At 40.2% G+C, this 17,121-nt stretch overlaps 1 protein-coding gene across 1 annotated transcript in view; it reads left to right on the forward strand.

Moving 5' to 3' along the window:
- The window catches only part of syne2b (spectrin repeat containing, nuclear envelope 2b), a 150,190-nt gene that overhangs the window by 80,337 nt on the left and 52,732 nt on the right, over positions 1–17,121 (forward strand). Inside the window, exons 65-79 of the mRNA XM_026152943.1 lie at positions 5–264; positions 1,218–1,377; positions 3,862–4,017; positions 4,175–4,315; positions 4,921–5,097; positions 5,325–5,462; positions 5,570–5,755; positions 5,854–5,967; positions 6,088–6,240; positions 6,328–6,453; positions 6,733–6,861; positions 8,451–8,585; positions 9,247–9,324; positions 10,345–10,506; positions 14,054–14,242. Of these exons, the coding sequence (XP_026008728.1) occupies positions 5–264; positions 1,218–1,377; positions 3,862–4,017; positions 4,175–4,315; positions 4,921–5,097; positions 5,325–5,462; positions 5,570–5,755; positions 5,854–5,967; positions 6,088–6,240; positions 6,328–6,453; positions 6,733–6,861; positions 8,451–8,585; positions 9,247–9,324; positions 10,345–10,506; positions 14,054–14,242 (2,304 nt within the window). The remainder of the gene's footprint in view (positions 1–4; positions 265–1,217; positions 1,378–3,861; positions 4,018–4,174; positions 4,316–4,920; positions 5,098–5,324; positions 5,463–5,569; positions 5,756–5,853; positions 5,968–6,087; positions 6,241–6,327; positions 6,454–6,732; positions 6,862–8,450; positions 8,586–9,246; positions 9,325–10,344; positions 10,507–14,053; positions 14,243–17,121) is intronic.

Consider the following 17,121-nt stretch of genomic DNA (forward strand, 5'->3'; position numbering starts at 1 on the left):
TCAGGTGGAGAAGGCCTCTGTGTTACTGCAGGGAGTGGAGGCAGAGCTTCCTGACAGCTCCAAGGTGAAGGCATCTACCGAGGAGCTTCAGGACGTGCTGCAGTCCTGGGAACAGTACCAGGACAGGCTGGACTGTGAACACAGAGCGCTGTCTGCACTGGAACTGCGCACTGCCAGGCTGCTGGGTGTCCCTGCCCACCTGGAGCAGGCTCCTCCTATTCAACTCTGTCAGCAGCTGCAAGCAATGCAGGGCCGATATGACAAGTGAGATATTGTTTGATGTGCAACTCATTATTCTGTTTGCAAGTTCTTACTCCCTTTATGTTTTGATGTACTCTAAATGAAACTACAGTCCAAGTTCTACCAACATGCATAACTGTGCAGGTAATTACAACCACCAAAATAATCTTTTGACTCCAGCAGCAAAATCAGATCCATTTAATCCTGGAACATTCACCACACAAAGGCTGAAAGACCTGACTTAAAGCTATCATTGTGGCTCTGGACAATGTGTGGTCTCGTGTATAATCCATCTGTAATAAAAGAAGAGCAGTGTGATGTTTCTAAAAAGGAGGACTTTCTCCGTCCTACAAGACACATGTGTGTTTAGTGATGCAGTATGCTTGAGAAAGAATAATAATAATAGATACTTCATTGATCCCCATGGGGAAATTACTTGTTTTTCTCTGCATTTGACCCATTCACTCAGTGAAGCAGTGGGCAGCCCACTAAGCAGGCGCCCGGGGAGCAGTGTGTAGGGACGGTACCTTGCTCAGGGGTACCTCAGGGTAGCCGTTAAGTGGATTCGAACCGCCGACCTTCCGATCATGGGGCGACCACTTTACCTACTGAGCTATCCCTGCCCCAAGAAGAGGAGTTTTGTAGTATTAAGAAGGCATTGATACTTTTCCTGACAAACTTTCATTGCTCTCCTCTTTCATATGCATAAATGAGCCATGTTCATTATGATCTCTGTTCTTTAGGCACACAGAGACTAAGTTACCCATAAGTCCTGGTTAAGCAGTCAGCTTTAAGTAGGTTAGTCATAGAAGGCGATTGGTGTATAAGGTCTTCCCAGCTTACACTTGGCATTAGGACCCATATGTTGTATTCAATAGTCATGTTGTATTCAGTCATTTTCTTATGGATGTTAGGTAAGCAGCCGTAAAGTTGCTTAGCTTCTGTTTAAATGGCTGGATGTTTGTGTGTTTTCACAGTGTGAAGCAGAGAAGCAGGGAGGGTTTGCAGGCAGCTAGGCAGGAGCTGGAGGACAGAGAAAAGGTGCGAGAGGAGCTGCAGGGTATCCGGGTTTGGCTGAAGGCTGCTGCATCTCTTCTGACAGAGATGGAGCAGAGCAGCAGCACACAGGAGCTGCAGGTGAGACTCTTGAGTTCTTGTTTTTCAGAGTTACATCACACCTGCACACGGTTTTGTGGAGTTCCTTGAAGTTCCTTCTAAAACTTGCTTTACATTTCAATACATTAAGTGTGATAACACGACTTGCCATTAATTTTTTCACAAGGGCACACAAAATGTCATTCATTTTCTGACAGAGTAGTTTTTGTGAATGGTCATGCCAGTCATTGAACCTTGTAAGGTTACATAGCCTAGATCTGTCTTAATTTTTCAATGATACCATAAGTTTTGCATGTCGATGACTAAAATCCACCATGAGCTGGAAATGCAGTTATATTCCTCCCCAAAAGAATTTTGGAGATGAGGAAATCATCCCCAACTGCGAATTAAACCTTTGTAGAGAAAAGAAAACACTAGTGAAATTTAAGTGTTTCTAATTAGGCAAGCCATTCCTCTGGTTCACTGAAGGACCTCTGGGTATATCGAGGTCCCACTTTGTAATCCTCTAATCTAAAAACACATCAGTGTGCTCACAGTTTCTCGCTCCATCCCAGCCACTGGAGTGGAAATAATCAGCCTCTAATGAGACAGGACAGTTTCATCATCTGAAATGAAACACAATGATGCATTTGTACTCAGTGTAACATCATAGCTATTTTTATAATGATGCACTTGTCTTTGCTCTCAGTTAGAAAAGTTACACTCAACAGCATGACAACAACTAAACACTGAGAGTGATGCTTATACACTGCTCAAAGAAATTAAAAGATTAAAGGAACAATTTGAAAACACATAAAATCTCAATGGGGGAAAAAATCATGCTGGATATCTATACTGGACAATGTGTCAGGAACTGAAGGATGCCACGTGATTTGATGAAAATAAAAATTATGAACCTACAGAGGGTTATATTCAAAGACACCCAAAATTCAAAGTGAAAAAAATAATAGAGCAACCTGGCCGAGGTGCTTAGAGTAGATGTAATAGAAACAATAAGGGCCCCAATACAGAACCTTGTGGCACACCACAGCTAAGAGGACAGGATGAGCACTGGTATTTAGAAACAGCCACCAAAAGACTTGTTCAGAAAGATATGATGACAATCACTCCAAAGCAGATCTAGATACACCCACCAAATTGTTCAGCCGCTCAAACAAAATGTGGTGGTGAACAACAAAGCAGTTGAAAATTGATTAACAACCCCCTTCACTGCTTAAGTGAATAGATCAATATCCCAGAAGTTTAAATACTTTTTTCTATGACAGCTGGTAGGAACTACTTTCCAGATATTATAAGGATGTTTACCACAGATTTGGTCAGAACTCTCCCAAAGCCTTGCTGATGAATCCAGGAATTAGTCATCAGGGCTTTTCTACCCCTAACCTTAATGAATATAGAGTGAAGCAGCTTGTTGGCTGTGTAGTAAAAGTGTCACTAAATATTAAATCTTTCAATCTAACCGTTGGCTTGGCTTCAGACCCAGAAGCTGTTTGGTGCTTGTGTCTATGAACCCACCAACCCACAGAATCACTCTGCCCCTTGTCCTGAAACCTGAGCAGAGGCCAACATCTCATCCACTCCAGCTTTCTATTCAAACACACACACACACACACACACACACACATTTTCTGAAAGACCCCCTTTCCGTCATCCAACGGCCCCCCCCCCCCCCCCCCCCAATCACTCCCTCCACCCTCATCCTGCTCTTGTACCAGACACCTTTTGTTCTGTCTTGTAAGTGGATCTTCCACTTACACACACACACACAAATGCACACACACACACACACACACGCATGCACACACACACACACACACACACACACACAGAAGCTCAGTTTCCCATCGTGATATCAAGATGCGCCTCCCTGTATAGTAGACCATCGGACGCTTTCAGACCCAGGTAGTCTCCACTGTGTTATTTGTCATATTTTAACTTTTTTCTGATCTTTATATTGTTTTTATTGTGCAGTAGAATCATAGTGAGGTGAAATGAGTTCACTTTTAAGTATTTTGTAAATGAAGGAGTGAGGCAGACTGTGTTTGACGGCAGCGCAGCAGGACACAGCGAGAGGACGGCTTGACAAGGAGCTAAAAGCTTACAAGAAGGACTTTCTTTAGTGAGACTTGTACATGAGACTGATATTTTGTGCCAAAATAAGATTTCTGCTCTGCATAAAATGAAACCCCCAAACTGTAGACATCTATGCAAAAGAAATTGCTGATGTTGGTTAGAGAGTCAAGTGTCAGCATTTTTTAAAGCATCTGCTTACAAGTGTTATTTGATAGAGGAAACTCTCTTTGGTGCTAAGTACAATGACCCAAACAAAATAGTTTATGGTTATGATGAGTCATCAAGAAAATCCATCAATATTACTGTTGTTATGATTAGTTTTCTCTTCTAACAGACTCTTCAAAACACTTATTCTTTCTTGTTATTTATTTATTTGTTAATATCTTTTGTAATCCCTTTTATTTAAAAGGCTGCCTATCTGTGTGGTTTCAGGCGCTCTACAGCCAGCTGTGTACCCAGAAGTCTTTGCTGCACCGTATCATGGAGAACCTGAAGATGAAATACTCAGATATGTACACTTTGGTCCCGGTTGAGATTGACAGCCAAATGCAGGACATCACTAAGTCTCTGCAGCAAGTAGAAGAAAAGGTGAAAAAGGCTTAATTTGGACATTTTAATGATGAGGAGTGTATTGATCTTTTAAGAGATCAATAATCTATTGATAGGCAGATGTTTGTAACAAAACAATAAATTCAACATCCATTTAGGTCTAGCTGATAATGTTTTTTCCTGACTGTTCCATCAGGTGGGAGAGGCGATAGAGAGGAGCGGTCCTGTTCACAGGTTGGGCGCGAGGATGTCTGATATCGAGGCTGGCCTGAGATCTGTTCAGAAGAGACTGGAACAGAGGAGTCCCACTGTGACTCAAGCAAAGATCACTCAGAAGGTGGGGAGTGATGAGGAAACAGGGTGTCTGGTTCATTGTTACAGCTTGTTGAGTAGAATACAATAAATCATTATTTAATAGATTGTAAGAGGGTGAGGAAAACATAACAGGATGTCCAATATAACATTTGTCCTCTGCTGGCCAGAAGATCCGTGGTAAGTTTTACTGTTTGGGATGCGTCTTTGCTGCCTTCTGTGTGTGTGTTTGTGTGTGTGTCATGTTCTACATGTGTGATCACTTCGCTGCTCTTTTGTTGAGAAAACACAAGCCGTTTGGGCTGAGTCTTGTTTTGTTTTCTTTTTTATGATTTTTTTTTTTTTGCGTACATACAGTCAGCGTACATCTATTTCTATTTTCAGTTTTCATGCTGCTTTCATCCTCCTACTCTGTTTTCAAATACACCAACAAATTCCACTTTCTTTTCGTAGCATTATGTGCATCTTTTCATGTAAAATATAGATTGCAAAAACAGAAATGACTCTTTAGCGAGGACTTGCTTCACAAGTCAACTGTGAGTGAGGGAAACACTTTCTGAAGGGGGCTGGCTAATCAGCTTGTGTGTCAGTGAATAAATATTATAAATCTCCCCTTGTGTGTGTGCTCAGCGTGCCTGGGACGAGCTGGATGCGTGGCACTCGCGTCTGGCAGCGCTGGAAGTGGACATGCAAGACTTAGAGAAGCCTGAGGAGGTGCTGATCCTCACAGAAAGACTAGTGGAGGTTCAGCAGCTTCACTCCCAGCTGGCCAAACAGGCAGAGCAGAGGACCACCCTGATCAGCAAGGTGAGAAAAGCTTCCTAAAACTGTTAGCTGTCTAACTCCTCACTGCCCTGCTGTATGGTTTGTCTGCTTAGTGTCAAACACCAAAAATATAATGACTTTGAATCACCAAGCTCAGACTTTTTAACCTAAATCTTCCACATTACTGTCTCTGTTATCATCTGTGATACTTTTGATAAGTTTAAAAATGTCTAAGCTTTTCCCTATTTAAACGTTCTGTTTCTCTTTAGATTCAAACGTGGCTTCAGGAACATCAAGAGATGGTCAAAAGCTCCAAGAGCTGGATGTCCGAGGCTCAGTCGTGGCTTGCCGCTCCCTGCACCTACACCACAGCTAAATGTTTGAGCAGTCACGTTCACGCCCTGCAGGTCGGTACACTCTGCTGTCTGCACAGCTCTTTCCACAGCACAGCAAACCATTTTGTGGTGATTCATTTTTAACCAAAAAATGCTCTTTCTGTCTCTTGGGGATGCAGTTGGTCCTGGATGATTCAGTCCAGATCAGAAACACACTGCAGGGCTTCAGCTCGGTCCTGAAGGAAATGTCGCAGGTTTGTGATGTCACAGCTCTCCAGGAACAGCTGGTCGAAGCAGATCGCCAAGTGGCCGACGTTCAGGACAGCTTCACAGCTCCTCTGTCTCAGCTGGAGCATGCTGCCGCTGTGAGATTCGATTGGTTTCTTTGTTTTACTCTTCAGTGGATATTATCTAGACTGTACTCTCTACTGTCAGACTAGACTGATAATGTCTTAACCTCTAGGAGGTGGAGGCGATTGAGAGTGAAGTCAAGCGGATGGAGAATGATGTCGCAGAGATCAAGAACTTGCTATCTTCTCCAGAGAGTTTTTCCAGCCCCAGAGAGGACAGTTTAAAGGTTTGTTAGTTTCTTTGTTTTCATTTGGATTAGCGTGACGTGATTGCCCAAATTGTACAAAAGGATAAATGTAAAAGTCATCGTTTTCTTATTTTTCTCAACCCTCTTCTATGTGTGCAGGCGGTTGAGCAGAGGATCCAGTCGATGAGGAGAACAGTAGCTGAGATCCAGAAATGTAAGCCAGGCCTTTGTCTTCCTGAGAAGGCTGAAGAAACTCTGACTGTCTTTACTGTGGTGGACCAGCTCCAGACTCTGCTGCTGGAATTGGAGAAGGTCAGTTAGTTAATCCATCAGTCAGCTGCTCAGATATTTTATCTACAAGAAGATTGGTGCGAACTTTCTGCTTCACTCTGTTTGTAGAAGGTTCCTGCGTTATTTATCCAGCAGCCTCCAACTCCCACACAAGCCAAAGCTCAGGCGGCCCAACAGACGACCACTGAACTCAAAACATCTGCATCTGAAAAAGCTACATCTGAGGAGGCTGAGGTGAGCTTGGTCTATAAATAACATAAATAAGTAAATACAAGTTAAAAAAAATCATGAAACATCACTGTTACATGAATTATAATATGTATAAAACTACAAAAAATAAAAGTGAATGTCATTTAAGTTCTTTATTATAATGCAAGTTATTTTACAATGGCAGCGACAGTAGTTGAAGGATAAAGTTCAGTTATATTGTGTCAGTCATTATGTGATATTCCAAACACTTCATATGTGGAACATAATTTAAGCGAACCTGTACGGTGTGCTTTCTCTCAAAAGGAAGAGCAGGGTCAGATCAGAATTGCTCGTGTTGAGGAGGATGTACTGCGGAGGTCTGGAGCTACACTGCTGACTGTGGAGCAGTCCTCACCTGAACAAAGGCAGGCCCCAACACCTGATATTACCCAGGTAAGAATACCATGGACAGAGAAAAAAGAAGCTTATAATCACACAGTTAATTCATTAAGTTCATTGAAAAAGCTCTTCTTTATGACACATACCAGCATACAAGAACACCTGCAAAAAATAAAAAAGCAAAGAAATTGAACAGATTGGCCTTTTGGGGCGTGTCAGGACAAAGTGTGCAATACCTGGTACTCGCATGCGTAGTTCCTACATGTGTTATTAACAAACTGGTAAAAAATTAAAAATAAAATCCCCAAAGTGTCATTTAACTTCCTCTGCATGCTTAATATTACTAATGTTTACCAAGAAATGTTTTTTTTTTGTTTGTTATGTGTGTGTGTGTGTGTGTGTGTGTGTGTGTGTGTGTGTGTGTGTGTGTGTGTGTTCAAGACATTTCAAGTTCTCAGACTAGGACAATTGTGCACTCATTAACAGAAAGATATTTTAATTATTGACAAGATTAGTTTGAACTTAGAGAAAATAATTTGAATAAATGATAAAAAAAAAAACCCCAATAAATATTGAAGGTTGGCAAGATATGTAAAATACTTCAAGTAAATATGTTGCTTCAATTATCTGCATTGTAACCTGCTCAAAAAAATGGACACTTTTTAATCAGGTCAGTTATACTTCTCGGATGTTGATCTGGTCAGTTAAGTTGCAGAGAAAGTTTTCTGTGACTCCCAGCACGGTTTCAAGAGAATGGGGGAGTTTCCAGGAGACAGGCAGTTACTCTAGGACAGCTGAAAAAAAGGACAAAGAAAGTCCTTAACCCATGAGCAGCTTGCATCAGCACCACATGCTACAAAATGATCTCCAGCAGGTCACTAGTGTGAGTGTCTGTAACCAAAAAATCAGGAACAGACTTCATGAGGATGGCCTGAGGGCCCACGTCCTGGAGAAGCCACAGAGAACATTATGCTGCTTGTAACATTGATCAGCATGACCGATTCAGCTATGCATGGGTCAGTGATGGTCTGGGGAGGCATATCCATGGAAGAACACACAGACCTCTACAGGCTAGGCAGACCCTACACTGGTAGAGTGAGTCCTGGGTTTCTCCTGGTGCACCACAATGCCCAGCTTCATGTGGTGAGAATACAGAACAGCTCGGGGACATTATGGGAGGTGAAACCAGCTGTTGCCTTTTTGGGAGCATACACCAGTGTTGTCAGGCATACATACAAGCATCCAAAGGCCATGAAAAAACTAGTTGCTACAAAGCATTTGACTAGCCTGACACAAATTCTTTTACTTTGATTTTCAGGGCGTGTTTGAATTGAGCCAGCTGTAGGCTGATCCTTTCCAGTTCAATTTTTTTGAGCAGTGTATTTACTAGAAGCTTCAAGTAGATATAACATTATGAGTCATATCAATCTAAGGCTTTACAGGGAAGCACATGATCTATTTTGCACATCTAAGAAGTCTTCTACTGTTGTATAACTTGTTAGTGGCCATTAAAAACAAAATGTTAATTTTACTTAATATCAAAGAAAATATTGGAAACAATAAAAACTCAAAACTGGCCAGGCTAGATTTTTAACCCCCACTTGTGTCACTCTACACATACTGTAAGCGTGTTTCCGTGTCAGCAGCGGAAGCATCAAGGCGTGCTCCAGGCTGAAGAAGCCACAGAAAAAAAAAGCAGTGAGGAACAGAGAGTGGAAGAAGGTGGAGGAGGTTTTTATTGGTGGCTCTGGGATGTTTTCCTGGGCTCTTCACCAGAGGTAAAGATGAGTGAGAGCTGCTGTGGAAAATCAATAAATCTCTGTTCTTCCTCTGTTCTTCACTCGTTTTCAACAGTTCTTTTCCTGGTGGAGTTCTTTGTGACCCGAGGTCACCCGCTTATGGTGTAGGTGGGCGGGATCTGCTATAATAAATTCCATCGCAAGTTGTGGAACAAATTATAGGAAAAGTTTGAAATTTTTAAAACTGATAACACACCTGAGACCCAATGACTGATCATGACATCACGATTCCCACCAATCCAGTCAAATGACATCATTTGTAACAGCTGTATGAATAGTCGCTGCCATTCTTTGAGCTGGGTCACTCTGATCTCCACCGCTGGCACTGTCCCCTCACCCTCCTCATCCCTACTACCATCTCCCTACTCATGATATTAAATTCCTTCCTGATCATTAATACATCTCTGCTATTGCTGCAGATTTGAGTTATTTCTTTTCCTTCTTCCACCCTACTGCACACTGGATTTGTTGATCCATATGACAGTATCAAACACGCATATGGATGTATTACAGATGGATACTGTGTTACCTTAGATGAATGAATTCATTTTACTCAAAAATGTTTTTTATTTTCAGCAGCTTAACATTTTGGTCTGCTTGGTTATATAGAAGGCTATAACATTTGTCATTGTGGTGTCAGGAACCTGTGGTTGTTGCCTCAGAAGAGACTGAAGCTGCCACTGGACAAAGCACTGAACAGCCTACAGAAGACACAAAGGTAAATAAACTTTCATCAGTGAGAAGCCACTGAGTGATGAATTAGTAATGAATTTAATAAGTATTTCATGGATACATCTTAAGAGCCCAAAAAAGAAGGCATCATCACATGGGCCAAGATATGAAAACATGTGTGGGTCAGTACCACCAGGGGTTTTAGGTGAAATCACTGTGAGACCTTGCCCCAGCCTATTGTGTGATGTATTGAGGTCACCTTAAGTAAGGTGTGAGTGGAGGTTGAGGATTGGGGGTTAAGGCGCCTGGGAAACCTGTAGTGGTAATGACCCATGTCTTTTTCCACTTGTTAGCTCATGTGGTGATAACTCCCACCAGGGGTTAAATACCTGGGATCCACCTTATGGTTTTAGAACTGAGGAAGCTTCTTGGATGAGAAGTCCTTCTTTTTCAAGCTCTTGAGACTGCCGTGACCTTTATAACTGAGAACCTACACGGACGTATTCTTGGGCAAATGCAATGCTGTTTTTAATCAAATATGGTAGAGAATGAAAATAATAAAAATCAAGAATATCTTAAGCCATCATGTAAGTTATTAAAAGATTTTTTATTTTGGACTCCTAAACCGTTTTGGTCATTGTTTGAATAAGTGGGCACAAAAATTACAGTGTAACAACATTTTTTTCTAGTTTTAGTTTTAACATTTTTTTTAAACTTGTAATGAATTTATGACTAAGCCTTTATGTATATAATATATACATTTGTGAGTATATGTATAGAAAACAAAGACGGCATTACATTGTTTTATTGATTTTATTTATTTGAGGTTTTATTGGCAAAAAGGATTGAAAATAAATCAGACTCATTGCATTTCTTTTTCATAATACAATGGGTTGTACTAGATAACATAACATCAAAAATCCTCTAACATTATGTAACATAGTTCCTTAACAGAGTGTATGAGTAACCGTGTGATATCTTATCTGGTGACATGGTAGAACTAAGTGGTCAATGTATTTAACTGACTGACCTGAGTGAGCGTCTAACCCTGATCATATTTCTTCAGGATGTTGAGGGCACCACTGACACCACAGAAACAAGTTCATCGGAAGCTTTATCAAAACCCCTGGGCGCAGTCACAACTCAGTCACTGCCTGAGAGTATGGTAAACACATCGCCGACCGTAAAAGTCTCCAAATCCAGCTCTGGGTCACAGCAGAAATGTGTAGTCTCCTAGATCTAGAACTTGTAGAACTGCATCTTTTTTTTCTCATCAATCTAAACCTAGAACCATTTCTGTGCAAAATCTCCAAGCACACCTCAAAGCGAGCCTAGAGGCCACTGTTTGAAGACTTATAGACCTTTCATGTCTTTGCTGGCAATAGCGTCTACGCAGCATCGTAAATCTGTCACCTTTTTCTGGATCTAGTTTGAAAACAGTTCTAGAATCAAGATTTCTATTCTTTCTCTATAGTCCCCTAGATTGATTCCTCCAACTTTTTCTATTCTAGCCTCTATTTCTGAGCCACTAGGTGTTGGATTGACCTCCCACATTACTCCAGACCAGACGCTTTACTGCCTTCTGTTGTACTCATATTGGGAGTCATTTCTTTTTTTGAGCGAGCGGTAGCGTCTCGCTTTTCTCAAAATAGTGGTTTTGTAAAGCCTTTGTAGAACCAAATGACTCCTTTACAAGAAACAACTCTAGAACACCTACTTATCATTGAAATCATTTAGAGTACCCCTCTCCTCTAGAATGTTGTAGAACGAGTCCTGTTTGTTCCTATTTTTCTTTGACAGCAAAACTTAGAGCTCCTGTCTTCTTGTAGAAGTAAACCAAGGACACTTTTTCTTCTAGAACCAGTTCTAGAGCTCCTGATGTTAGGGTTCTTTTAGACATGTCTCACAGTGCATTTACATGGCAGATGATTGCTTAAAATTGTTTACATTTGAATCCTTTATTATGTCTTACTGCATGGCAAAAACTAAAGTGCAGGAAAGAACCAAAGCAGAGGTTTGCCAAATAAGTACTTTTCAAGTTTATTTCTGAGTTTAGACGAAGGATTACTGAGCTTGCAGAGAAATCTGCTTATTCTTTGACAAGTCAACACCACTGACACGTGGTTCAGGATGACACAGCACTACATCTGCTACAAATGAGAAGTGGTTGCTGATGGTTACCGTTTTACCCCCCAAGAAAACTGAAAGTAGGCGGATGGTATTTTGTATGTGTGGTGGATGTTTTTAACAGTCTGTATTAAGCCTTTGCCTTAGCATGGACCTTTATTCTGATGGGTTAGTTTTATTAAAACAGAAACAAAGTGTATTAATAGACACATTTTGTGAGCCATGTTTTATAATGTATCTTATAGGGAATGGTGATTTAAAATGTTAAAACTTTTTGATTGTTGACCTTTTCATTTACCATCTGGGCTGATTTACCAGCAAATGCAGAGCATATGTGATAAAATAAATATTTCTTTAGTTGCTTCTGTGCATCTGCCATTTGTATTTCCATAAGCTCATAAAGTGGGGTGTGTTGTTTACAGATGTGATTGACTCGATCACTGCCTTGCAGCAGGACAGTGTGGATAATGATTCCTGCTTTGTCATGAATAAATAAACTAATAAATATTATCACTCTTTAAAAGACACATTTTATACTTAAGACCTTAATTATCTTGTGAAGATGACTGTTGGCCATGAAAATGCACTGGTTTATCATGAATGCTGAGTCACTGGCTGCTGTGCACAGATGGAAACTTTGTAAATCCCACTGCAGTGCTTACTTTTTATTCAGAAGTAAGCATTTAATAAATCGTCCTAAAACAATCTCTACGTTACAGTAGTGTGTTTACAATTAGGGAAATCTTTTTTTTTTTAAAGAAAGAAAAATCTACAATTTTTGGAGATACAAGGTTTTCATCTGAAAGCAGCAGACATCTTACATTACCTGGCATGTGCTGTACTACATCGTTTTCCTCATGTTTTTCCCCCATTCTGTCTGCATATCATTAAAAGAAAGAGAAAAAAGAGCACAAATACAAATAAACCCACAATAGTGATCCACTCCTCTGTCTCTCTTTTTCTGTGTCAGGAGCTCATGAAGGGACAGAGGGGGTTTGCATGAAGGGGGCGGGGGGCAGACACCCAGAGGGGTATATACAGTACATAAAGCACGCATAACACTTTCCAAAAATACATTCACAAGAGAGCTAGTGATTAGCGATTGAGTAATCTAAAGAGGGAGACAGTGCTACTTGATTAATGGAGGCATGAATGAAGTCCAGTTCTGTAACATTAACATCTGGAAAGACTCTGATAAAACCCTCTTGACACAGAGGCAACACTGACCAACACACACTTCCTAAAATAAGTGAAGGATCAGCACCTCTACCTTCACATTTACGATTTCAGGACCGAACTGAAATCGATACATTTTTAAATTGGCATCAAGTTGAAGCACACCAAAAGCGCTGTCCTCCTGCTAACATCCTAACCATTCAGGGGTGGATGAGGTGGTGGTTGCAGACAAACAGGCTGGACTGAGAAACTTATCTAAACTTATCTACAACTCACTGATTTCATATCTTAACCTGTGATGCAACATTGCAGCTTGATGTGAAGTTTTCTCAGTTTACTCATATTGCTGTATGTGTTTCATCTGCATTTATCATGAATGCACCCTAATGCACTTCTCACTTACATTTTTGAACTCACGTCCATGCAGAATATTTGAAACTTGTGTTCCAAACATCCCTTTTTTGTGGCAAGAAAGTGAATTTTTATGCACACAGTAGACTAACGTTTTCCTAACTAAATTAAGCCATTCATACTTGATTGATTTGATGAAAAACAGCCCTCTAAAATTACAAAAGCAAAGTCAGGAAGTATTTTAAAATTATGATCTATTGTTTCAAATTAATAAATGATAGAGCTGAGGGGAGCAACTTGTTTTATGATTGTGAAATGGGTGCACTGAGTTCAGATTTATAATCTATGTAAGAATGGTTTTACAGAGGATATTTTCCACACCACCTACTGACATCAAAGGCTGATGAATAATGAACAGTGTGAGTAATTTTGACATTCCTCCTGTTAAGGCTGCATAGGTTCCTCTGCAGTTCCTTCACGACTGTGTGCACAGAGATCAGTCATGAAAGGAAATCAATCCATTATTTTACACAACAGTTTAAACTTATACAGTGAAAAGTGAGAATAATTCACTGTAAAAGTGAAGCAAGGATTACAAATGTAGTAAAAACAGTGAAAAGGACGTCAGAATGTATAAAAGCATTCAAGCACCAATCAGCTGTTTCCCAGCTACAAATTTCCCTGACAGGTTCTGGAGGAAGTGGGAGGGTGTTTGGATCCTGCGTTTAAGGCTTACTCAGCTTACCTGGCCCTCTGTCCTCAGTCAGCTCCACCCCTGTCGCCTGAGGGCTCTTTTCTTTCTGTTCCTCTGTCATTCTGTCCCTGCGGCCCTGCCACAGCTCCAGGAAGTGGTTTCAGGTGGGTGGAGCTCAGAGAGAGAAAGAAAGAGGAGTGAAACAGAGCGAGGGAAAGAGAGATAACCAGTGCGGGGGGTAAGTTACTGGGAGTGGTAGAGTGAGAACAAAGAAACAGGTTAGAAATATTTGTTTATATCAGTATTAGAGCTACAAACTTCAGGAACCAGTCAGCTTTTACTCTTCACTTTCCTCATCTTCCTCCCTCTCTACCCTGAAACTCTGGAGCAGAGAGGCTTAGCTGGGTGTGTTGTGCTTGTCTGTCAGGAATCAGACCAGCAGGTTGGATCCCAGTCTGGACCTCGCCTCTTTGAAGGTGTCCTCCATGTGTGCCTGGAGAGGCTCAGCCAGCTGGAGCTGTGGCTGCAGAAATCCCAGAGGAGTCTTCAAGCTGCCGGTGTTGCCGGTGTAGCAACTATGCAAGACAGCGTGGAACAACAACTGCTTACCTGTCAGGTAAGCTCCGCCCACCAGGGGGACCAGCCCCCTCCCAGAATTTACAAGAGACAAATGTTACCTCAGTTGTCTCTGTGCTGACTGTGTTGGCACACTTTACAAGCCCACATTACATTCACGCAGTCTTTTTTCAGTATGATGAATTTCAAAGTCACATAGACGTAATACAGTTATTTAATATTGTTTTTATTCAGGTTGTGTCAAAATTTGTTAAAATGTACTTATTTAACTTTTTTAAAGCTTTTTTAAGGACTGCAAAATAATCTGAGGAAGTCTACTAATGGACTCCACATAAACAACAAATAGATATCATTGACAAAAAGCCGTAGCACGGACATCTGAAAAACTTTAACCTCTTTAACCTTTGCCCTTACAGTCACCAAATCAATGGGTTCTCATTTAAAAAATGCTAAACTACATCACATCTGGTAACTGCCATCAGGAATAAAAGCCTGCTTTGAAGCTATTATCGCTTTGTTAATCAAAGTTTTAATATTGTTTGACATAAATCAACAGAATAATTAATGCTATGCAACAAGACCTATAACAAGACAGACTTTTCTTCTGACATTGTGATGATTCACAAAGAGATGCAAGGAGGAAATTATAGTTCCAAAATGTTGATACACTGTGTCAAATGGTAATAAAACCGAATTATTGATGTGCAAATCTCATAAACCCACATTTTATTTACAATAGAGCATGGAAAACATATCATGTGTTCAAACTGTTCAAGTATTTTAACATTTCATGAAAAATGTTGGAGATTGACAGCAGCAGCATGTCTCAGAATATCAGCAAAGCACAAGGCCACAAATCCATAATGGATGCTCATAATCTTTGGGCCCAGAGGCAGAACTTCATTAAAAGATATGATATGATTTTGTCACTGAAATCACGGCATGTGCTCAGGAACACTTCATCATTGTCTCTGAACACAGCAAGACATGCCTTCTGCAAAATGCAGAGCTCTATCACGCAATGAAGAAGCCATATGTGAACATGACCCAGAAATGCTGCCGTTTTCTCAGGGCCAAAGTGCATTTTAAATAGAAGGAGCAAAAGTAGAAAAGTGTTCTGTCATCAGACACACTGAAATTTGACATTTTGGTTTATAAGAAATGCAAATCAAAGCATCATTTTTGTTTTTTTATCTACATTTTACACAGCATTCCAACATTTTAGAATTTGGTTTGTAATAAACGCTACTGCTGAATGGAACTAGGAGGTGTTAGACAACACACAACATTTCAATTTTTGATGATTTCTTTTGCTTTTCTTTTTTTATCATAGCAATTTATCGCCCTGCCCATATTTTGTTTCACATTGCGATATTTGAATATACAGAAAAGTGAAATGGACTTTGCACTGGCAACACAGCCCAGTATGTAATGCAGTAGATGTGTGTTACTTCTTCTTCAGAGAAGGGGTTAAGGAGAGCTTTTTATGACACAGAAACTGCTCTTCATGGATGCTTCTATTTGCCGTGTATTATTCTTCCCCCCTTGTGCTCATATCAAAGCTATTTCAGATGAGTCTGGTTGAGCAGAGTTCATTAACTGTTACCTACTTAGGTTTCTGTAATCTCTGTAGTTGGGTTCATGTTTTCTTGTTCAGCACAGATTGTCAATTCAAACCTCAGCAAAGTAAAAGAAAGACTTTCAGGTATGGAAGGCCTAACCTTACTGTTACTGACAGTCATTAAATCCCTTAAAAACATGGCCTCTTTGGAATAGTTGCAAAGATCTTACTCTTCTTAAACTTTTTGATGCAGATGTCTGATTGGATATGACTATCGCTCTCATTGTTAAATGTGATTGTGGCTATAAACACATGGCATAAAACAATTTCATAGGTGCAGAGTTCATAGTAGTGCCTCCATGTGCCAGCTACTGTGTAGCTGCAGAGGTGGTGTCCAAAACAAAAAAAATGAAAAAATCAACATGTCAGGAATAACCAAGTAGCAAAGCTTCACTAAGGCAGCTCACTCCCTGGGCAGTATTTACTTTTAAGAGTGTAATAGTATTGTATTTTGTATATAAACATATTATATAGGAGTAGGTAATGACTAACAGGTATTGTAAATCACATTTAGAGGTTTTAAAGCAGCATTACTTTTTCTGTTTAAACATTCAATCAGCTGGGGCAATATAACAGCTTACAGTCAGTAGCATCATGCCCTAACAGGATTCAACATTATCTTTATTCAAGCTTTAGCAGGAATTTTCTATTCAAGGACTCCTGGCTTACCCTGAGAGTGTAACTTGAGCCTCCATTAAAGTTTCAGGCGTTAAACACATCTCACAGGCACACATCACATTTTAATGGAGCATTAAAATGAGCCACTGAGATGTATCTTCCTATTCAAATTAGCTCCGTCATGCATCACCCACATATAACTTTGACATCATCAATGTGCTCGGCATTTTTCATTTAAGCTGAGCTCCAGAGCTAAATCTTTGTTTTAATTGTTGTTTTTCGTAGTGGTGTCAAAACAGAGCAGGAGGCGAGGTAATAAAGGAGTGAAAACAATAAAGAAAAGACGGGCGTATCTAAGAGGTGGAGCTTCCAAGGCCAGCCTCCAAATAATGAAGTCCTGGCTGGTGAAAATGTTACACGTGAAACAGACAGTTAAAAGAATGAAAAGATTTAATGCTACTGTCTTTTATAAATAAACACAATGGAAATATCTTAAACTGATATAATTGATATAATATTAAAAGAGCAATATTTCAAGTTGACATCAAAGAACTGAAGTTTTAACTGAAGTTAAAAGATGTTGAACAAATAAATGGTGTGTAAAATATCTGAAGGACATGTGCTCACAGGAGCTAAAAGGTCAGGTAAACTGTAAGAACTGTGAGAACCTGAACACTTAT

This window comes from Astatotilapia calliptera, chromosome 19, assembly GCF_900246225.1.
Source record: "Astatotilapia calliptera chromosome 19, fAstCal1.2, whole genome shotgun sequence".
NCBI lineage: Eukaryota > Metazoa > Chordata > Actinopteri > Cichliformes > Cichlidae > Astatotilapia > Astatotilapia calliptera.